The sequence below is a fragment of the Podarcis gaigeae genome (genome assembly GCF_964106915.1).
Source record: "Podarcis gaigeae genome assembly, chromosome: 7".
Taxonomy (NCBI): Eukaryota; Metazoa; Chordata; class Lepidosauria; order Squamata; family Lacertidae; genus Podarcis; species Podarcis gaigeae.
The window spans coordinates 3,719,098-3,742,093 of record NC_139683.1 but is presented as its reverse complement, the minus strand read 5'-3'; the positions used below and the strand labels follow the sequence as shown (position 1 = coordinate 3,742,093).

The 22,996-nt window shown below is 46.5% G+C and overlaps 1 protein-coding gene across 1 annotated transcript; it reads right to left on the bottom strand.

Annotated features, from left to right (window-relative positions):
- Nucleotides 1–249: 249 nt before the first annotated feature.
- On the bottom strand, nt 250–12,237 carry LOC310849295 (lymphocyte antigen 6E-like). The gene is made up of 3 exons (XM_083749500.1): nt 11,967–12,237; nt 4,655–4,774; nt 250–1,167 (listed from the first exon to the last, which is right to left on the bottom strand). The coding sequence occupies exons 1-3, from the start codon at nt 12,016–12,018 to the stop codon at nt 959–961; spliced, it is 381 nt and encodes a 126-aa protein (XP_083605626.1). The 5' UTR covers nt 12,019–12,237; the 3' UTR covers nt 250–958.
- Nucleotides 12,238–22,996: the final 10,759 nt, after the last annotated feature.

Here is a 22,996-nt window from a genome sequence, read left to right as displayed (position 1 = left end):
CTGCCTGCCTGTTCAAACTCTACAATTCTGGTTCTATGAAATGTGGGAGATCATGGCTTTTGACACTTGAGGAGTATTATTTTTAGGACCCAATTTATTTTTGTGATTGTTTTCAAAACCGTACGTTAATGCCGTAATCCACCCTGGAACCTAAGGGTGAGTAATTAATAACATAAGTTATTTCAGGAAAACACACGAAATGCAACTGGAGGCATGTCGTGACAGGAAAACAGAAGGGGGGAAATGAAGTAAGGTAAAAACCAAAATGTATTTATTAAAGTTCAGAAAGCACAAGAGAACCGTGTGTTGAAAATCCACATATCTTGCAAAATTGTCTAGACAGTGTTCACTTTTTAATGTAAAGTTTAACAGGCAAAACAAAAAAAAAAACAAATAACAAATAACCAAATCCCTGCTCCAAATCCAAACACTTTGTGCATGTCACATTGCTCTTTATGTGAAATGTGACAAGCAAAAAACTGGATCTAAATTCAGAATATACAAAAAGAAAAAGATTTCATCCGAGGGGTTTCCCCCACCCCCAGTGGATTTTGCCTTCCGGTGAGCCATCAAGCGGAAAACACAGTTTAAGGCCCCTGTTTAAAGCCCCCCATAGGGATTAGGAATGTTTTGTTCAGCAGAGTTTTTGGCTTCTATATCGTGCAAAATTATTTTCCCAACAAGCTGCCAGCTCCTCACCAGGGTGTGCAAAACTCCCAGCAGCCTCAGGGGGGCAGTGTTGCCATACAAAACATCTCATTCCCCCCCCCCACTCCCTTCCCCGCCCCCCAAAAAGTGAAAAGGTCTCTCTTAAGACTAATACAAAGTGCAGAGACACAGATTCATTTGAGTTAAAAAGCAATGGAATTATATGCCATTGAAAAACACATTATTTTCGGGCTTCTCGGCGGAGAAGGCTGAGCAGACTCCTTCTGCGTGCAAAGATTTCTCAAAAAAATCACAGCCTGGGTCCAAAGAGGTAGAAGAAGCTGGCGGCAATCCCAGCAGCCAAGATCAGGTGGTTTGTTTTGACGCTGCTGGCTCCGTTGATGTTGCATAAGAAAGACGAACAGCAGCTGACGGACGTGGCTGCGAAGCCAAGGTTGACCCCCATTTGTGGGCAAACCGGAACACAGCCTTTGGTGATGGACTGTGACGAATAACCAGCTGGAAGGAAGGAATCGAGTCAACAGAGAGGATGCCCATCAGTAATAATAATTTTTTATTTATCCCGCCCTCCCCAGCTGAAGCCGGGCTCAGAGCAGCTAACAGAAAAAGTAACACAGTTTACATAAAATCACAATCAATTAATTGAAATGCATTCTAAAATCAATTAATTCTAAAATCAATTCAGAGTCAAATTAATGGCAACCACTGGGCTAGAGTTCTGTGAGGATTACCAAAGGAGGGGGTCAGACTGTGCCTTGGCCAAAGGCCTGGTGGAACAGCTCTGTCTTGCAGGCCCTGCGGAAAGACATCAAGTCCCGCAGGGCCCTATTCTCTTGTGACAGAGCGTTCCACCAGATCGGGGCCACAGCTGAAAAAGCCCTGGCTCTGGTTGAAGCCAGCCTGACCTCCTTGTGGCCCAGGACCTCCAAGTTGTTTTTGTTTGAAGACCGCAAGGTCCTCCGTGGGACATACCAAGAGAGACAGCAAACTGGGTTAGGTAGCTAATAGCAGGGAGGACATAATTGGGATTCAAGATTGGATTGCTGCGTCGTAACCAATAAAATAAATTTCAGTAAGGACAAATGTCAGGTTCTGCACTTAGGCAGGAAGAACCAGCTGCACTAATATAAGATAGAGGGCACTTGGCTTACTAGCAGTGCATGTGAAAAGGATCTAGGGTAGAACTTTCTTTATGCATGCTACAACAGCAGCAAGAATACTTATTGCAAAGTACTGGAAGACACACGATTTACCCACTCTGGAAGAATGGCAGATGAAGGTGATGGACTATATGGGATTGGCAGAAATGACCGGCAGAATCCGAGACCAGGGAGAAGAGTCAGCGGAAGAAGAATGGAAGAAATTTAAAGACTACTTACAGAAATATTGTAAAATTAATGAATGTTAGAATGATGTTGGATAGAAATTAAGCGGTTTCCAGCTGTAATGTTTTAAGGGAATATGAGAAACAGGCTTAGAAACAGGTTAAAACTTAATGGGAAGGATTTGCTGAACTAACAATTTGAATCGGAATACAAAAAAGGGAGGTATGAGGAAGTCCGGGAAACATGTTAAAGGAAAATGAGAAATGGAAAATCTGCATGTTTTATTTTTTAAAATTTTTAATTATTTTTGCTTTTGTATTTTTGTTACTATTTTTTATGTTTTCCTTTCTTTTTACTTTTATTGTATTATTATTAAAAACCTTAATAAATATTCTATTAAAAAAAAGGATCTAGGGGTCTTGGTGGACCACAAGCCTAAGTTACAGATAGGTAGCCGTGTTGGTCTGCCATAGTCAAAACCAAAAAATTTTTTCCTTCCAGTAGCACCTTAAAGACCAACTAAGTTAGTTCTTGGTATGAGCTGAAGAAGTGTGCATGCACACGAAAGCTCATACCAAGAACTAACTTAGTTGGTCTTTAAGGTGCTACTGGAAGGGAAAAAAAATTTTTGTTTTGACACAAGCCTAAGGTGAGTCAGCAGTGTGATGCAGCAGCAGCAGCAGCAGCAGCAGCAAAAGTTAGCGCTACCCTAGACTGCATCAATAGAAGCCTAGTGTCTAGATCAAGGGACGTCACAGTCCCACTCTATTCTGTCTTGGACAGACCACATCTGGAGTGCTGGATCCAGTTCTGGGTGCCACAATTTGAGAAGGATATTGACAAGCTAGAATGTGTGCAGAGGAGGGTGACCAAGATTATGAAGGGTCTGGAATCTAAGCCTTATTTAAAATTCGGCTTTGTAATTCGGAATTTATGTGATGTGATTTAATTTGATTTGATTGGCCGGTTAATAAAAAATATTTTTTTAAAAAAGGAATCTAAGCCTTATGAGGAATGGTTGAAGGGGTTAGCTATGTTTAGCCTGGAAAAGAGGAGACTGGGAGGAGATAAGATAAAGGTAAAGGGACCCCTGACCATTAGGTCCAGTCGTTGCCGACTCTGGGGTTGTGGCGCTCATCTCGCTTTATTGTACTTTATTGGTACAGCTTCCAGGTCATGAGGTCCAGCTCCAACGGCCTTCTAGCGGTTCCCTCACTGTGAGAAGCACAGCTACAGGAACCAGGCAGAGGGCCTTCTCGGTGGTGGCGCCTGCCCTGTGGAACACCCTCCCAGCAGATGTCAAGGCAATAAACAACTATATTACTTTTAAAAGACAACTAAAGGCAGCCCTGTTTAGCGAAGTTTTTAAGAAGCAGCAGCTTCATTGGGAAAAGGTGGCACCTAGACATTCCATTGTGGCAAACATAACCCAGGTATAAGGTGCCATTTGGCAATTAGATTGTATATATGAGTTTCTGGCACAGGCTGAACCCCGCTGAAACTGTCACCCCACAACATGTGGGGTGCTTGACAGGTAAAAGATAAAGGACCCCTGGACTGTTAAGTCCAGTCAAAGGAGACCATGGGGTTGCGGCGCTCATCTCACTTTCAGGCCGAGGGAGCCGGCGTTTGTTCACAGACAGTTTTTCCGGATCATGTGGCCAGCAGGACTAAACTGCTTCTGGCACAACAGAACACTGTGGCTTAAACCAGAGCGCACAGAAACGCCATTTACCTTCCCTCTGCAGCAATACCTATTTACCATATTTTACGTCCCATAGGACGCACCTAGTTTTTTGCGGGGGGAAATAAAGGGAATTTCCCCCCCTCCTTTATTTCCGCCCTAAAACCAGGTCGGGGAATCCAAACCAGGTCGGGGAACAGCGGTATGGCGGCGCTCCGCCTCCCCGCTGTCCCCCGAGCTTGTGGGGCTGCCCGATGTCTGCTCGAAGCGTGGGGCACTCTGTTTCAGCGCTCCCTGCGTTCCGGGCAGCAAGCTGCAGATTTCTGCCCGAAGCGGGGGCGCTCTGCTTCAGCGCGCCCCGCGCTCCAGGCAGCAGGCTGCTATCCGCAGCCTAGGGAGCCCTGCGGGAACTCCCGCGGGCTCCCCAGGCTTGCTGATAGCTTCCTGAAGCCTGGAGAGCGAGAGGCGTCGGTGCGCACTGACCCCTCTCGCTCTCCAAGCTTCAGCGAAAGCCTGCATTCGCCCCGTAGGACGCACACAGATTTCCCCTTCATTTTTGGAGGGGAAAAAGTGCGTCCTATAGGGCAAAAAATACGGTATCTACTTGCACAGGTGTGCTTTCGAATGCTAGGTTGGCAGGAGCTGGGACAGAGCAATGGGAGGTCACTTCATCGTGGGGACTCGAACCGCCAACCTTCCGATCAGCAAGCCCAAGAGGCTCCGTGGTTTAGACCCGCGTCCCTTGGACTTGACAGGTCGGCCCATGAGAAGTGGGGACTCCAGCCTGCCAGCCAAAATAAACCAAGACCCCTATCCCAGACTAGATGGGCTTTAAGTCTCCATCGGGAAAGTCTTGCCTTCATCAAGTGATGAAGGCTGATTGTAGCAAAAGACAGAAAACCCCACAGCCTATTAACCCAAGAATCTCCTTGCCTGGTAAAGCAACCCTAGTGCCCCTGTTTTAAAATACACCTACCCAGTCCTGCACCAACGTAGACGGTGGCACAAGAGGTTTCTGAATCCGAGCAAATCTGCCACCTCCAGCAGCCCCAGTTTGATTCTGCTCCTTCGCAGTACCAGCACACCAGCGACGAAGCTGAAAAACAGTTAAAACCATTCCCAAAATTAGATGAAACAGTTTCCCACTTCCAACTCGGCCATATCCTCGTTGCCAGGGCTTACGTCTGAGTAAGCAAACCCACGATGAAACTGTAGGCCAGGCACAGCTAAACTCTGGCCCCCCAGATGTTTGGGACTACAAATCCCATCATCCCTGACCACTGGTCCTGTTAGCTAGGGATGATGGGAGTTGTAGTCCCAAAACATCTGGAGGGCCGGAGTTTGCCTATGTCTGCTGTAGGCGCTTTGACTCATCCCACAACCCACTCAACTGTTTTGACATTTATACACCTTTTTAACTTCCCCTTCCAGCCAGAGTGGATTTGATTTAAATCAAATTGATTTAAATCACTATTCTGTAAGACTTGATTTAAATCATTTTAAATTTTTTTACAGAAAGACTCATTCTTGCTGGTATCATTTTAATATTTACAACCAGATGAAGGTTTCGTTTTTGGAAGAATAAATTTTCAGAGTAGTTTTTACAGTTCTATCAAAAATTACTGATTTGGTTATACTATTATAAATACATAGACATAGGTAATTGTTGTGAGGTTTAATAAGTTAACTTTGCATTTGGACAACTTTTATGCTGTTCTTTATTGGGAGGAGAAAAATAATCATTTCCTTAATAACAATTTATTTAACTAAAACAATAACATTATAGTATTCATGTTTGTTAACTGAGGTGGTTAAACAATTAAAAAAACAACAGACTGAGTTTTAACATACATGAAAAACTAAATCCTTATTTCTTATGAATAGCCTTTCGACTATAATGGACCTTAAATAGAAAACTATCTTTAGGAAGATTTTTCCTCCAAAAGCATTTTATTTTAAAAATCCAATTTAAATTAGGAAAAATCAAATTTAATTTTTTTTTAGATCATTTATTTTTATCCACCCTGATTGCCAAAATATATCACCAGAAATGCACCACTGACCCACAAGCACCGTTCAAAATTAGCCAGGTGCATTTTGCAACTGGTGTGGGTCCAATTGTGGCTTGTCCCTCCAGTTTTCTAGAAGAGCTTATTCACTGCATTTATCTCCAAGGAGTACATAGTTCACCCCTTTCCCACTTAATCCCGACAACGACCCTGGAAGATAAGTGAAGAGGCTGTGACTCACTCCAAGGTCCCGCAGTGAGTTTCATAGCGGAGTGGGGGATTTGAACCCTGATCTCCCAGCTCCTAGTCCGACACTCTAACCACTACACCAGTGTTCCCCAACCTTGGGCCTCCAGCTGTTTTTGGACCACAACTCCCATCATCCCTCGCTAGCAAGACCAGTGGTCAAGGATGATGGGAATTGTAGTCCAAAAACAGCTGGGGGCCCAAGGTTGGGGAACACTGCACTACAGCACAAGGGCTTCCTAGAGTATGTCCGCCAAAGGGCAGCTCTATAAATTAAGTAGGTAGATAAAAGGGCAAAATGCCACTGAAATATTTTCCTTGAACCTTGAGTTTTATTCTAGATTGTTTTAATTGATGTTTTAATGTAATGCAAACCGCTTTTGAGTTAGTTTTTTCCCCATTAAAATCTAAAGCGGCATAGAAATTAAATGAACAATAACAACCCTTTCCTTTGGGGTGAAAAATGGTGCCCTAGACCAGGGGTAGACCAGTGTAAAGTAAGCAGCACATAAGCGGCACACAAAACGCTACCAAACCATTCTACGTTCTAAATCTTTTATTAATAATAATCCAAAAATTGAGAGAGCTATGTACAAGATCTACTACTGTAGCAACGAACAGAAAACTCATTTAAATTGTGTCCAAAAGGAAGATTCAGTCTTTAAAGTTCCTTTAGTCAGGCTCCTGTGTTGTTGTCGTTGTTTAGTCGTGTCTGACGCTTCGTGACCCCATGGACCAGAGCACGCCAGGCCCTCCTGTCTTCCACTGCCTCCCACACTTTGGTCAAACTCATGCTGGTAGCTTAGAGAACACTGTCCAGCCATCTCGTTCTCTGTCGTCCCCTTCTCCTTGTGCCCTCCATCTTTCCCAACATCAGGGTCTTTTCCAGGGAGTCTTCTCTTCTCAAGAGGTGGCCAAAGGATTGGAGCCTCAGCTTCACGATCTGTCCTTCCAGTGAGCACTCAGGGCTGATTTCCTTCAGAATGGAGAGGTTTGATCTTCTTGCAGTCCATGGGACTCTCAAGAGTCTCCTCCAGCACCAGAATTCAAAAGCATCAATTCTTCAGCCATCAGCCTTCTTTATGGTCCAGCTCTCACTTCCATACATCACTACTGGGAAAACCATAGCTTTAACTAGACGGACCTTTGTTGGCAAGGTGATGTCTCTGCTTTTTAAGATGCTGTCTAGGTTTGTCATTGCTTTTCTCCCAAGAAGCAGGCGTCTTTTAATTTCATGGCTGCTGTCACCATCTGCAGTGATCATGGAGCCCAAGAAAGTAAAATCTCTCACTGCCTCCATTTCTTCCCCTTCAACAAAAGTAAGTTTGATCAAACGAAGTGTTGGTGATGTTATGCACAAGAGTTAGAGAGGGTGCCGGCGTTTGTCACCTGTTTCTCCCCCATCCCGGCTGGAAATGTCAAGTATTGCACCTGAGACCTTGTGCATTCAAGGCAGATGCTATGCCTCTAAACCAGGGGTAGGCAACCTAAGGACCGTGGGTCGGATCTGGCCCAATTGCCTTCTCAATCCGGCCCGCAGACAGTCTGGGAATCAGCGTGTTTTTAGATGAGTAGAATGTGTCCTTTTATTTAAAATCCATCTCTGTGTTATTTGTGGGGCATAGGAATTCATTCATTCCCCCCCCCCAAAAAAAATATAGTCCGACCCCCCCACATGGTCTGAGGGACAGTGGACCGGCCCATGGCTGGAAAAGGTTGCTGACCCCTGCCCTAGACCTTCTACTGTGGTGGCAAAAATCTGCAGGGGGGAAACTAGAATCATAGAGTTGGAAGAGACCACAAGGGCCATCGAGTCCAACCCCCTGCCGAGCAGGAAACACCATCAGAGCACTCCTGACATATGGTTGTCAAGCCTCTGCTTAAAGACCTCCAAAGAAGGAGACTCCACCACGCTCCTTGGCAGCAAATTCCACTGTCAAACAGCTCTTACTGTCAGGAAGTTCTTCCTAATGTTTAGGTGGAATCTTCTTTCTTGTAGTTTGGATCCATTGCTCCGTGTCCGCTTCTCTGGAGCAGCAGAAAACAACCTTTCTCCCTCCTCTATGTGACATCCTTTTATATATTTGAACATGGCTATCATATCACCCCTTAACCTCCTCTTCTCCAGGCTAAACATGCCCAGCTCCCTTAGCCATTCCTCATAAGGCATCGTTTCCAGGCCTTTGACCATTTTGGTTGCCCGCCTCTGGACACGTTCCAGTTGAGGTAAGGTTCCAGTTGAGGTAAGGTAAACTAAGGTAAGGCGAGGTGAAAACCCCCCAAACCACTCCATTAGTAACTCAATGGTATGGAAAGTTGAGAGACTTGGAGGGGGGGTCAGAATGGAGTGGCTGGACCAGGTAGACAGAGACCTATAGGTATCAGGCTTTGGCAACCTGGTGCCCCCCAGATACTGTAGACTGCTAGCATGGGCAGGGATGCTGGGAGGAATTTCAGAAACATCTGGCAGGCAGCTGCTTCTGTGTTTTCTACCCCTGCCTAGTAAACTATTATATTTCCCCCTTATTTCCTCCCAGTGCTGCTAAACTGTCTCGGGGGAAGAAGATGCCCGCGGCATGTGACTGGTGTCCAAAACTACGCCCCATGCGTAATCAAGCCCTGACGTTCTTTACCCAGGTCAATTCTGTGTCCAGGGCAGCTGTCTCCCAGCTCCATCTGGTACCTGGGATGAGACCCTACCTGCCCGCAGACTGTCTCTCCAGAGTGGGGCACGCTCTAGTTATTTCCTGCTTGGATACTGCCATGTGCTCTGCATGGAGCTACCTTTGAAAGTGACCCAAAACTACAACTAATCCAGAATGCAGCAGCTAGACTGGTGACTGGGAGCGGCCGCCAAGACCACAAAACACCGGTCTTGAAAGATTTACATTGTTTCCAAGCACAATTCAAAGTGTTGGTGCTGATCTTTCAAGCCCTAAATGTCCTCGGTCCTGTATACCTGAAGGAGCATCTCCACCCCCATCGTTCTGCCCGGACATTGAGGTCCAGCGCCGAGGGCCTTCTGGCAGTTCCCTCCCTGTGAGAAATGAGGTTGTAGGGAACCAGGCAGAGGGCCTTCTCGGTGGTGGCACCCACCCTGTGGAACGCCCTCCCAGCAGATGTCACCTATCTGACTTTTAGAAGACATCAGGGAAGTTCAGGGAAGTTTTTAATGTGTGACATTTTAGTGTATTTTTGGTCTTTGTTCGAAGCTGCCCAGAGTGGCTAGGGAAACCCAGCCAGATGGGTGGGGTACAAATAATAAATTATTAATTATTATTATTACTACACCACACCAGTGCTTTCCTCTTGTTTCACTTTCACACACACATTCTATTTTACAATTTAAAATACTCTTTTTACATCCTCAATATATCAATGACTTCCCTTCTTCTCTTTCCATAGTTCCTTTTAGCAAGCCTACTCCAGAGTTAAAAACCATCTGTCAATCACTTTCCTGATCACAGATCAAAATTAAGAGACCTGAAGCTCTGGGCACCCCAAGAAGGAACGGTGGGACATAATCTCAAACTACCGTATTTTTCGCTCTATAGGGCACACTATTTCCCCTCCAAAAATGAAGGGGAAATGTGTGTGCAGCCTATGGAGCAAATGCAGGCTTTCGCTCCCGCCAGGCTCCCAAGGCTTGCGGACAGCAGCCTGCAGCCCGAAACCCGGGGAGCGGAGCACCACGCACCCCGGTCTTCGGGCATCTATCCGCAAGTCTTGGGAGCCCAGTGGGAGTTCCCACCGGGCACCGCAGGCTTGCATGTAGCTGCCCTAAGCCTGGGGTGTGCAGTGGGCTACCAAGCCGCGCTCCCCAGGCTTCGAATAGCAGCAAGCTCCGGGAGCAATGGCGAGGTTGAGTGTAACCTCACCTTTGCTCCCGGACCTGTTCTGGGTGGCTTCCCCCGCCCCAGCCCCGAGGCTAAAAACGAAGCCAAGATAGCTAGCGGGATCCATCCCACTCGCTGTCATGGCTTCTTTGCTCTTGGGGCTCGGGGGGGGGGAGAATAATTTTTTTTCTTTATCCCCCCCCCAAAAAAAAACCTCGGTGCACCCTATGACCCGGTGCACCCTATAGAGCGAAAAATATGGTAATTTCATAGGGAACCTGGCGTTCCTCAATGAGCAAGTAAGTGATGGTGGGTAATCTCCCCTAAGAAACAGCTGGATCCCCATCTTCATCCCCTTTGCCTGGTTAAGGAATGCAGTTTCCAAAAGGCCTCTTCTGCCTTCCGTGTAAAGCGAGAGAAGCGGGCTTGCCAGGACCTGACCTCCATTATAACAAGTAAAATAAATACAGAATACTTCCATTGTTCGCCAGAGGAACCCGATTCCTCTAGAGATACAACTCTGCAGCTGTTCATTCAATTACGGAACGTAAGAATGTAAGCAGAACCTGCTGGATCCGGCCACTGCCCCTTCCTGGACTCCAGGATCCTGTTCTCACAATGGCCATGCAGATGCCTGTGGAAAAACCTGCAAGCAGGTAAGCCATAGTGGCTACTGCTAGCCATCTGTATCCTCTCCACCAGGAAGGACCAGAATGACTGAAGGACTACAGGTAATTGGGTTATTGAAACGCAAAAGCTTTTTAAACAGTAGGAAAAGGCAAGTCAGGGCTTGTGGGAAGTACAGGCTTAGTTTTCATGCTCTCTGGGTTTTTTACAATGCTGTTTTGAATAGGGCATAAATCACTTGGGGGATGGGGAAGGGATATTCACGGAGAGGGAAAGGGATGGTGCCAGCAGCCCAAAAAGGATCTGCAGAATTTTACCCGTCTCAAAGGACTAGCTGGGACAGGCACTGAGCCACAGAATCCTGGAACCGGCATTCCAGGAAGAAGAAAAAACCATAAATGTTTCCGCTCTAAAATATTGCTCCGATGCATCTCTGGCACATCCATTTAATTCAGTGACGGACTACAATTCCCAGCATCCCTGACCACTGGTCCTGTTAGCTGGGGATCATGGGAGTTGTAGTGCCAAAACAGCTGGAGGGCATCCCTTCCCATTCCGTACCATCCCAGCTTTTACATCATCCCGGAAAAAATCCACAGTACCACACAATGGGAGCGACCACAAAACCCGGAGTTTTCTTCCAGCGCTTGCAAGAGGCCCTGGCAAAGATCCAGACCCTCAGACAAAGGGGGTGGGAAAGACCTCGTGGACTGCTTCCCCTTCCCCCATGAATTTTTTTGGCACTCTGTAGGGGTTGCCACCTTCTGTTCCCGGCCCTGCTCCCATGCATGCAAGAGTTTACAGAAAAATAAAGCAATAAAATCAAGAAAAACTCACATCCATACTTTTAAATTTTGTATGTTTCAAAAGAATACATCAGATTAAAATTAACTCAGCCCCTTCTCCATACAAAAATGACATTCCAGGAGTGCCGCCATGGGGGGGGGGGTGAGTGCCTCCCTGCTCATCACCACAGGTAGACGTGTCTGACGTCAGAGGGGGCTTTTCCTGCCTAATCTTTTGCTTCCGGCCCAATCCGCATCCCACCCTTCCTCCCCAACTCCAGGATCCTAACCCACCACTCTAACCACTACGCCATACTGTCTGAAGCGCACACTGACTCGAAAGCAGACCCAGGTGCGCCCGATGGGCCTCCTTTCTCATTTAACGCGCGCACAGAACCGCAGGACAATCCCAGGCAAATGGGGTCAGGGCGGCACCCTTAGGATTGAGCGCAACCCTAAGCCACGCCTACCCAGAAGAAATTCCTGTGCAATCCAGTGGCGCTTCCTCCCAGTGGTTTAGGATCGCGGCGTACGTTGCGCTCTTTTAACGAGCCCCTGCAACGCCCATTTTCGCAAACCAGACTCAGGGCGGCCGTAAAAGCAAGCTATCCTCCCCCCGCTTTGCAGAGATAAAGGCAGACGCCTGCTAGAAGCTAACGGGCATCCTTAAAAATAACCTAAATTGATATTGGGTGGGGAGACGGGGGGGAGAAAAACTTAATTTTGTATGGGGGGGGTCAGAAACCCTAAAAGCGTTCTGTCTAGTGAAAATGGAAGGGCCTCACCTCTTTGCACGCAGAGACATGCGGCCAGCAGGATTGTAAAAGACGCCTTCATCTTAGATGCAGTCTTGTCCGCGCTTCCTTTTTTCCCCTTATTTTTTTTTTTTTGCAAAAAAAGGATCTCACCTCCGGGGTGGAGGAGCGGCGAAAACTCTTGCGCCGGGTTGCAAAAATATAAAATGAAAACAGCGGACCAAGCGACAGTTCGGTCTTGCAGCAGCTGCCCAACGCGCAGCAATTTAGGCGCAAGCTGCTTATAAACCGCCGGAGGGGCCGGATGAGATCAACCCACGTGTAGCTTCTCCTCAAATCCAAGGCGGCTTGGCGGAGGCAGCAAAGCTTTTTTCTAATTTTGTTGTTCCACCCCAAACCCACCTCCTGGGCTTCGCATCTCTCTTTCGTTTCTTGCAGCCGAGGTGCCCTTTCACCAGAAACGAAAGCTTTCCAAAATGCGCCCTGGGAGCAGTGCCGTTTTACGCATGAGATATAATAATAATAATTTATTATTTATTCCCCAGCCACTCTGGTCTGCTTCCAACAGAACACTAAAATACAATAACCTAAACAAGCTATAGCTTAGGGCCCCACTCTCTAGTTCCCTCCCCTTTCTCCTCCCTCAGGAGTCCTGCCCATGAGTTCCTCTGAGCATGAACAGAAAGCTCCTGTCTTGGGACTCTTCCCAGGAAAGGGGAATGAGTACAGTTCGGCATGTCCAAGAAGTTGCAACTAGAATGAGATAAAAGTCAGTTCTCAGGCCTGCTTCAAACAGTCTATTCATTAGCGTTTTGAAGCCTTTTTGTACTGATAAAAAGTAACGGTTTGCCCTTGCCACAGCATCATGTGAGAAAAGCAGAGCAGAGCAGCGGCATAGCGTAGCGTGGGTTGTCAGCACCCGGGGCAAGGCAAGTAATTTGCGCCCCCTAACCCCTAACCTGCCGCCGCTGCCAGCTTCTTCTTGCTGCTGCCTGGGCTGGGGTATTTACGGTAAGGTAGCCATGGCGGCGGCGGGTCCGTGTCAGGTGATCTGAGGCAAGTTGCTGCTGGCGCTGCCGCCCAAACGACGCTGCTTGCCCGGAGGAGGAGGGCAGAGAGGCAAGGAAAATGCAACATGGCCCAGCTGCTGCAGCGGCGGCGGGGCTGTGAGGAGGGGCTGCCTAGTGCGCCTTCAACGGCGCTGACGCGCGGGGACCGTGGCAAGCGCTGAGAGCCGCTGCCTGCCGGATGCCTTCAGCCCGGACGCGCGCACAGCTTGCCGCTTCTGCAAGACATGGGGCTCTGCTACAGCCTGCGCCCGAGGCTCTTCGGCGACTCCGGAGGCGGCGAGCGCCCCCCCCCCCCCAGATGTTGCGCCTGGTGCGGCCGGCCCCCCCTGCACCCCCCACACTACGCCACTGGAGAAGAGCAGAGAAAAGCTGATTTGGATTTTTAGAAGACAAAAGGAATTTTGGACAGTTTTGAGGCCTGGTTGGGGGGGGACTTCGGGCCTAGGTGGGGTCACCTGTCCTCACCTCCTACAATTAAAAAACAGATAAAATAAAACCTACATACAGCAATGGTGTTTTGTGTTGTGTTGGCTCCTATTATGTAAGTCATGGGTTGGCAAACTAAGACCCCGGGGGCTGGATCCGGCCCAATCGCCTTCTAAATCCAGCAGACTGTCCGGGAATCAGCATGTTTTTACATGAGTAGAATGTGTCATTTTATTTAAAATGCATCTCTGGGTTATTTGTGGGGCCTGCCTGGTGTTTTTACATGAGTAGAATGTGTGCTTTTATTTAAAATGCATCTCTGGGTTATTTGTGGGGCATAGTGTAGCACCCTGCTTGTGGTTAACGCTTAGCTGGAATGAAATATTCAACGCAGCAATAGAGAAATTAAAATAATAATTTATTTGTCAGACAAATAAATGAGAGGCACAGTGGTATGGTTACCAAGCTCTGGCCTGGCCTCCTGCCATTCTGGCCAGCACTTATATTTCCTTAATCCAGCCCCCTTGCTCCTCCTTTGGCTGCCTCTGTCCAATCAGCCTGGTTGAAATTCCTATTGGCTGTTTGCTAGAACCAATCACAAAAGATACACCCACTTCCTTCTGTCCTTTTATGGAACACAAAGAGCTATATATAAATGACAAATAAGTAGTAATATATCTTACATGTGTCTCAACAAGGAATCTTAATTACCAGCTCACCTCTTGCCCTCCTTGCCCTATTGCCTTCCAAAACAGATAGTTAATCTTGAATTTTTATCTTCAACAGATGTCAAGGATCTTGAGTTCACATCAACATTGAAAGATCTCCTTCATTTGAAGGTTTCTAAACAAAAAGCCTGACAACTATATATCAGGAGTGCTCTATGGCGTCTCCTGTCTGGCAGGGGGGCTAGGCTGGTGGCTGACTTAATTTCAGGATAGTTAAAACTCTTACAACTATATGAAATAAGAATCTAGCATTTCTTAAATCCTTTGCATAATTACATTTAAGCCAATATATTTAATACATGATCATAGGTAGCCTTTTAAAAGGAATAAGGCCTTTGTAAAGTAAAAAAGGAACTCAGTAAAAAAACAGCTTCAAAAGAAGCCTCTTCAGTTTACACCCCTCCTTTCACCCCTCCTTTCCCATTAGCTCTTCCCAACATTTATTGCCCTTTAACTCTCTCAGTTTAAAAAAAGAAACAGCTTTAAAAGATTTCCTTAAAATGCTCTCTTTTTCTGCCAGCTAGATGCCTCTCCATTGCTCTTGGCCTTTTTTTAACCTTAGGAAGAAGATATGGCTCATTTTACTGGGAGGCACATGGTATCATTTTATTATTTACTCATTCCTAATTATGTTTATCTCTGCTTTTTTATCTTCTGTAACATGTAGGATCAGTGTCCTCGCTCTCAGCCTGTAATTTCCTTTTTTACGACTTTGAGAATTGTTTTCTGCTATAAATCAGGGGGCCCCTTGTCTAGGAGGAAAAAACATTGCCAAGGCCTTTTAGGCAGCTGGTCTTTTGCCTGGCATGAAACATTTGAAAATCTTTAAGATACAGGCCCTGATTGAAATATATAAGCTTTGATAAAAAATGCAGGCTTATGATTAGATGCCTCAATAGGAATTCGTTCAAATATTTTTTTCAAAATATAGTCCAACCCTCACACAAGGTCTGAGGGTCAGTGGACCAGGCCCCTGCTGCAAAAGTTTGCTGACCCCTGATGTAAGTCACGGGCCCCGCCTGCTAGCCTGCTCCCTAAAATATCACATATAAAGGGCCCCATTACCTCCAGTAGCTTAGGGCCTCATCAAACCTAAATCCGGTCCCGCCTGGGAGATGCTATAGGGAAGCAAGCAACGCCCTATCTGGGGGCACAGAGCATTTGGTCCAAATCGGGACTGGAGATCAGAAATGCTTTGGCCTTTCAGAATGGTTATAAAAACCCTTGTTACGTAAGTGTTGAATATTATTTGAACAAGTATTGGCTGCAATATTCCAAGTGTCCTTTGGATACTTATTCTGAAGGTGTTGATACTGATTTGCCACTGATTACTTAATCTTAATGGAGGGACGTGGGTGGTGCTGTGGGTTAAACCACAGAGCCTAGGACTTGCCGATCAGAAGGTCGGCGGTTTGAATCCCCGTGACGGGGTAAGCTCCCTTTGTTCGGTCCCTGCTCCTGCCAACGTAGCAGTTTGAAAGCACATCAAAGTGCAAGTAGATAAATAGGCACCACTCTGGTGGGAAGGTAAACAGTATTTCTGTGTGCTGCTCTGGTTCGCCAGAAGCGGCTTAGTCCTGCTGGCCACATGACCCAGAAAAAACTGTCTTCCTCGGCCTGTAAAGCGAGATGAGCACCACAACCCCAGAGTCGGCCACGACTGGAACTAATGGTTAGGGGTTCCTTTACCTTTACTTAATCTTAATGATATGGGAGAAACGCCATATGTAATAAGAAACAAAATAGTTATTGAGGGATTGCTTTTGTTTTTACATTTTTGGAATGACAGTTTAAATGATGATGTTGCTACAGGTTCAGGGGTGCTGGACCTCTCCAAATTCCTGGATCCAGTTAGCGTTAGAATTTAATTGAGACTTGGGGTGTTAAGCTGAGTGCCAGCCACTGCGATTCTCTAGATATAGCAAGTGTTAAAACCTAATCAAGTCATTCTAGCCTAGTGAGGTGTCAAGAGAACAAAGGAAGTGGGTTCTGTGGAAGAGGCAAATAGCAAGGAGGACAAAAGTGAGAATTGAGGGGTTATGTAAGCTATATAGTGGAGTAGGAGAGCTGAAAATAAGGCCAATATATTTTCTTGATTTTATTCATTTATTAGATTTATATATATTTCACAAGATTCAAGGACAATCAAAGAAACATTTCTGTGTAGTGTAGTATAGTATATAGTATATTATTATTATTATTATTATTATTATTATTATTACAGTATTATTATTAATATATCATTGAGAATAGCCAGTGCTCTTGAAGAGAGGCATAGGTACTGTTTCTAGCTAATAATAATAATAATAATACTATAATAATAATAATAATAATAATAATATTTTTATTAGGGATTTTCAACTCTGACAAATATGAAAGGTCAGAAAAGAGAAAGTCATCTTGGTGTTGATGGAAGAGATGAGTAATAGTTTTGTCTCAAATTAGAACAAATATAAATGAGATTACCCATATAAGGACTCTCATGCCTCTCCCTGCATTTGCATACATGCTTAAGGTACATATGTAAGAAGCTTGTTGGTGATTATATTTTGGGGGTGATTCTCATGTAGCTGGATTGTTTTATACTTTCTGGATGTCCCACGATCGTATTACAAAGTAGTTGTGTTCTGTGTTATAAACCAAGCACTGCTAAGAGTTGGGGTATTTCGCCCACCCCAATGCATTTCTTTCCATGCTAAAAAAAGTGGATGTTGTTTGCTTTCTGGGAAACTGATGCAACTCTGTAAACAGGGCCATCTTAAGCAAATACGGTGCCGGGGTGCAAATATCCGCCCGACACACACACACACACCCCAGGTTGCCCAGAGTTGTAGGGGAAGAAACCTCAACAACTGACACCACGCTTATCTCTACTCAGGAGAAGAAAACAGGAAACAGGTGCCTGGGGCCGCAAAGAGAAAGGAAACTGACAATGTGGTGAGTGGGATTAAAATCCACACTCAGACATGGACGGTCCGGGAATCAGCGTGTTTTTAGAATGAGTAGAATGTGTGCTTTTATTTAAAATGCATCTCTGGGTTATTTGTGGAGCCTGCCTGGTGTTTTTACATGAGTAGATTGTGTGCTTTTATTTAAAATGCATCTCTGGGTTATTTGTGGGGCAAAGGAATTCCTTCATGTTTTCCCCCCAAAATATAGTCCGGCCCCCCACGAGGTCTGAGGGACAGTGGACCGGCCCCCAGCTGAAAAAGTTTGCTGACCCCTGGACTAGATGACCCTTAGGTACCTTCCAACTCTACAGTTCTGTGTTTCTAAGTTCTAAGCGCATGCACACAAACACACACACACACACACACACACACGTTTGCTTTTCATCTCTTGCAGTCCTTAGATATTGTTATTGGAGGGGTTTGGAGAACTGCCTAACCAAGCTCCTTTGCAGAAGAAGAGGGGGGGTGGGGGGCACATTCAGTGCTGTGTCTCCCTTCAGTGGGCTGAGCTGGGTTGCAATTAGCAATTAGGTGAGAACCGAAGCCAAGGGGGAAATGGGGAGCATTGGTTTGGGTGAGTCAACTGGAAGAGCTAAGAGAGATGCTTAAGTAAGGTAGCTCTGTGCTGGACCAGGAAGGGTTTGAATCTAACAGAAGAGGCTGTGGATCCAGTCAGACAAGTTTCTTTGTAGGACAATGACCTCGGCATTGCTCTCATCAGCATCTCAAAAGACGAGCTTGGCTGCAAGACCTGATGGAAAGCAATATCCGCCCTCCCTTCCCCACAGGTGGGCGGGGTTTGCGGCACCAAGCGAGGCTCACCTGGGCAGGTGCCACCCACCTGCTTGGGCCGGCCTTTGACCCGCCCTCGGCCACGGAAGACAATTCCCGCCTTAGGCCAGGGGTGGGCCTAAGGCCAAAAGAAAAGAGGATGAGTCCATTCCTCAAGCCTCTTTTGCTGTTCTTCCTTCCAGGATCACCCTCCCTCAAATTAATAATTTATTGCTTCCATAATTTTATCCTAGGTCAGCGATCTTCAAGTTAATGACGCTTTCCTTACAGGCTAATATTTTGCATTCCAGGTCAGCGGGCACTGCTGTGGTCGTAAGATGGTTGCTGTACAGTGGTACCTCAGGTTACATATGCTTCAGGTTACATACGCTTCAGGTTACAGACTTCGCTAACCCAGAAATAGTGCTTCAGGTTAAGAACTTTGCTTCAGGATGAGAACAGAAATCGTGCTCCGGCGGCGCGGCAGCAGCAGGAGGCCCCATTAGCTAAAGTGGTGCTTCAGGTTAAGAACAGTTTCAGGTTAAGAACGGACCTCCGAAACGAATTAAGTACTTAACCCGAGGTACCACTGTATTCAGAACTGGGAATGAATTTTCCCTGCATTGGCAGGTTTCGCCTTCCCTGTAGCATTTCGTCACAACTTTGGCGGTTTTTAGGCCTTAGCAAGGTATCCTTTAGTCTAACATCAAGTTGGGAGGGATGCATTCATGCTCCCTCCCCATGTGGCGACGTTTGCAGGGCCCGTTAAAGGGCAAAAACCGGGAGTCCCTGGCCCTAGAGCGGCGGCATGTAGGTCAAACTCCTGGGACGAAGTCGGTGGAAGGGCAGGCTGTGTAAGTTTGCGCTTTGCAGTCCCCTCTCACTGGACCTCATCTGCCTGCATATCCTTTTTTTTTAAAAAAAAAATATTTTTATTAATTTTACAGAATACAGAAATATAGAAGAAAAACAGATAGAAGAAAAAAGAATATAAAGATTTCAAATTTCCATAGACCTTTTGTCAAAACTACTGGACTTCCCCACATCCTCCAGACCCTGCATTATTTAAAATACAAACTTCAGCAATTTGTCATCTTGTTTCATAACTTATTGTATCTTTCAATTTATCGTGTTATCAAATTCAAAATATTGTACACCAATTCTTATATATTTTAGTCAAAACACAATAAAATTATTTCCTGATTCCACCTCAAACTTCTTATACCTTGGTTTTCATTTCACCTGATTGCTATTGCTGGGGTTAAAATTTCCTATAAAGCGCATTTTCTTAACATTCATACAACTTATAATGTTTTTGTAGATAGTCCTTAAATTTTTTCCAGTCCTCTTCCATTGCTTCTTCTCCCAAGTCTCGGATTCTGCCAGTCATTTCAGCCAGTTCCATGTAGTCCATCAACTGCGTCTGCCATTCCTCCAGAGTGGGTAAATCTTGTGTCTTCCAATACTTTGCAATGAGAATTCTTGCTGCTGTAGTAGCATACATAAAAAAGGTTCTATCCTTCTTTAACACATTCTGGTCTACCATGCCCAGAAGAAAGGCCTCCGGTTTCTTTGGTAAGGTATACCTAAATACCTTTTTTAGCTCATTGTAAATCAACTCCCATATCCTCAGGCAGGCGGGCTGAGAGGGTTACCTGCCAAGGCCTGTGCCATGTTTCCCCCTTCTAAAGCTCAATAAAGTTGTGGCCCATTTGAACCCATACTCTGGTCTCTTGTCTCATCATTTGGGGAAAAGGGGTAGGCACCACAGACAGGGTTAACACGTGTGCCCGCAATAGGCTGGGACAGAGCTGTGTGGGTGAATGTGTTGAATGCCAGAAGCTGCAGACATGCTCTGACTAATGGGGAAAGCGAGCTCTGTTGCGGTGTTAATTCCCTGAAGCCCTTGGCCCCATGCAGAATGCAGTTGGCACCTTTCTCTCTAGAGAAACAGTGGAGTGCGCCTCCGGGGGTGAAGCCAAACCTCTGCCGTAAGGTAAAGGTAAAGGGACCCCTGACCATTAGGTCCAGTCGTGACCAACTCTGGGGTTGCGGCGCTCATCTCGCTTTATTGACCGAGGGAGCCGGCGTACAGCTTCCGGGTCATGTGGCCAGCAGGACTAAGTCGCTTCTGGAGAACAAGAGCAGCGCACGGAAACGCCGTTTACCTTCCCGCCGGAGTGGTACCTATTTATCTACTTGCACTTTGACGCGCTTTCGAATTGCTAGGTTGGCAGGAGCAGGGACCGAGCAACGGGAGCTCACCCCGTCGCAGGGATTCGAACCACCGACCTTCTGATCGTCAAGTCCTAGGCTCTGTGGTTTAACCCACAGCGCCACCCGCGTCCCTCTAACCTCTGCCTTAGCAGCACCCAAGTGACCTCCTTGGGGCGCAAGCCTGGGCAGTGTGTCTGGAGGCCCTGGGCTGCCCAGATGGCAAGACACACACCCCTCAGCCTTGCTGATGTGGTCCAAAGGAAAGCAGAGCAGGACGTTTGGCACCAGCTTGGCTGCAAGACTTGCCAGGAGGCAGACAAGGCACCATCCAACTGCCTTAGGGACTCCGCTCTGGATTTGTGTAGGGCAGGCATCCCCAAACTCGGCCCAACAGCTATTTTGGGACTACAACTCCCATCATCCGTAGGTAACAGGACCAGTGGTCAGGGATGATGGGAAATGTAGTCCCAAAACAGCTGGAGGGCCAAGTTTGGGGGTGCCAGTTTTTCCCGAAGATATCCCACAAGGCAGCGGTGATTTAGGGTCAGAGTTTTCCTTCTTCTAGATGGTCCACCTTCCCAGGTAGATGAGCCCCATCTGCCCCTCACTTCCCTCTACAGCAGCGGTTCTCAACTTGTGGGTCCCCAGATGTTGTTGGACTACAACTCCCATCATCCCTGAGCTCTGGCCTTGCTAGCTAGGGGTGATGGGATTTGTAGTCCAACAACATCTGGGGGCCCACGGGTTGAGAACCGCTGCTCTATAGCATGTGCAAAACCTCCCTCTTGACCATTGGACCCACTCTTGCTATCATCTGCTCAATCTGCCAGAGCCTTTCTTTGCACACAGGAGAAGCCCCTAACTCACCGAGGGTTTGAGACCCAGAATGTGGCAGCTAGACTGGTGACTTGGAGTGGCTGCTGAGACCACATAACACCGGTCTTGAAAGACCTTCATTGGCTCCCAGTACGTTTCCAAGCACAATTCAAAGTGTTGGTGCTCACCTTAAAAGCCCTAAATGGCCTCGGCCCAGTATACCTGAAGGAGTGTCTCCATCTCCATCGTTCTGCCCGGACACTGAGGTCCAGCTCCGAGGGCCTTCTGGCGGTTCCCTCCTTTAGAGAAGTGAGGTTGCAGGGAACCAAGCAGAGGGCCTTCTCGATAGTGGCACCTGCCCTGTGGAACACCCTCCCATCAGATGTCAACTATCTGACTTTTAGAAGACATCTGAAAGCAGCCCTGTTTAGGGAAGTTTTTAATGTCTGATGTCTTATCACTTTTTAATTTTTGTTATCATAACAGTGGTACCTCAGGTTAAGGACTTAATTCATTCTGGAGGTCCGTTCTTAACCTGAAACTGTTCTTAACTTGAGGTACCACTTTAGCTAATGGGGCCTCCCGCTGCCGCTGCGCCACTGCTGCACAATTTCTGTTCTCATCCTGAAGCAAAGTTCTTAACCCGAGGTACTATTTCTGTGTTAGTGGAGTCTGTAACCTGAAGCGTCTGTAAGCTGAAGCATCTGTAACCCAAGATATCACTGTAATTCTGTTGGGAGCCGCCCAGAGTGGCTGGGGAAACCCAGCCAGATGGGTGGGGTACAAATAATACATTATTATTATTATTATTGGCTCCCCTCACCTGGTTTAGCTGATCATTTGAAGCCGTTTCCAGGGTGTGGCAGCTGTCAGGTGCTGACAGCATCTAGGAGCCACAGGTGAGAGCTGAGGACAGGGTGGGATTGTATAAATGTAAAGAGACCATCTTGGCTGTGAGTCCTGCAAGACCAGCTGCCTTTTTTTGCTAGTCTCCTTCTACCTTGTTGGGGAGGACTAGGCTCTGATTGATTGATTGATTGATTGATTGATTGATTGATTGATTCCAGCTGCAAATGCCGAAGCTGCTGAAGAGGGCAGAGACCATCCCTACTTCTCAGGAAGCCTATAGACCCTTATGGGGTGATATTGTTTAGGTGGTTTCGTTGGTGCCAAGATTTAATGTTGGCAACATTAATTCTGCTGTTACCGTTTTTTGTTTCTTTGTTTTTATACTGTGTTATCATGATAAAAATTATAGGGACGCGGGTGGCGCTGTGGGTTAAACCACAGAGCCTAGGACTTGCTGATCAGAAGGTTGGTGGTCTGAATCCCCGTGATGGGGTGAGCTCCCATTGCTTGGACCCTGCTCCTGCCAACCTAGCAGTTCAAAAGCACGCCAAAGATAAATAGGTACCACTCCTGCAGGAAGGTAAACGGCGGTTCCGTGCGCTGCTCTGGTTTGCCAGAAGCGGCTTAGTCATGCTGGCCACATGACCCGGAGGCTGTACGCCGGCTCCCTCGGCCAGTAAAGCGAGATGAGCGCCGCAACCCCAGAGTCGTCCACAACTGGAGCTAATGGTCAGCGGTCCCTTTATCTTTACTTTATCATGATAAATAAAACGATCTATCCAAAAGGCGCCGTGCTCTCTACTAGCATCATTCCAAGGAAGCCGAACCCTGGGAGTTGGGGTGGTGTGCAAGAATATTTTTAATGCTTGCAAAATCAAAACCTTGTGAAAATAAACTACATATGTAAATCCACCAAGAAACACAGATAAATTGCATGTGCGGTTTGGATCGTTTATTGTTATTGTTATTCAGGTTCAGAGAGCTTTGTGCAAAAAATACACACTTCATAAAGAGGAGAGTGTAGTTACAGAAATTACAGGTGGGGGCACATCTTTAAAGTTGTTAGATGTTACAAATATTATGCATAAATGTATCCTTTCGACTTGACAGCTCAGGGAAGTGACCTAGCTTTAGAAACCACATAAAATCAATTCCTTTGCCAGTTTCCTTCATTCCACCGCCAATTTGCTTCATTGGCCAAGAACTTGGAAACTACTTGGTCCTTGCCATAA

Coding starts and splice junctions, on each gene's coding strand:
- LOC310849295 (XM_083749500.1), bottom strand. CDS start 12,018: ATGAAGGCGTCTTTTACAATCCTGCTGGCCGCATGTCTCTGCGTGCAA. Junction 4,775..11,966: donor ATGTCTCTGCGTGCAAAGAG/GTGAGGCCCTTC, acceptor ACTGTTTTTCAG/CTTCGTCGCTGGTGTGCTGG. Junction 1,168..4,654: donor CTACGTTGGTGCAGGACTGG/GTAGGTGTATTT, acceptor CCTTCCTTCCAG/CTGGTTATTCGTCACAGTCC.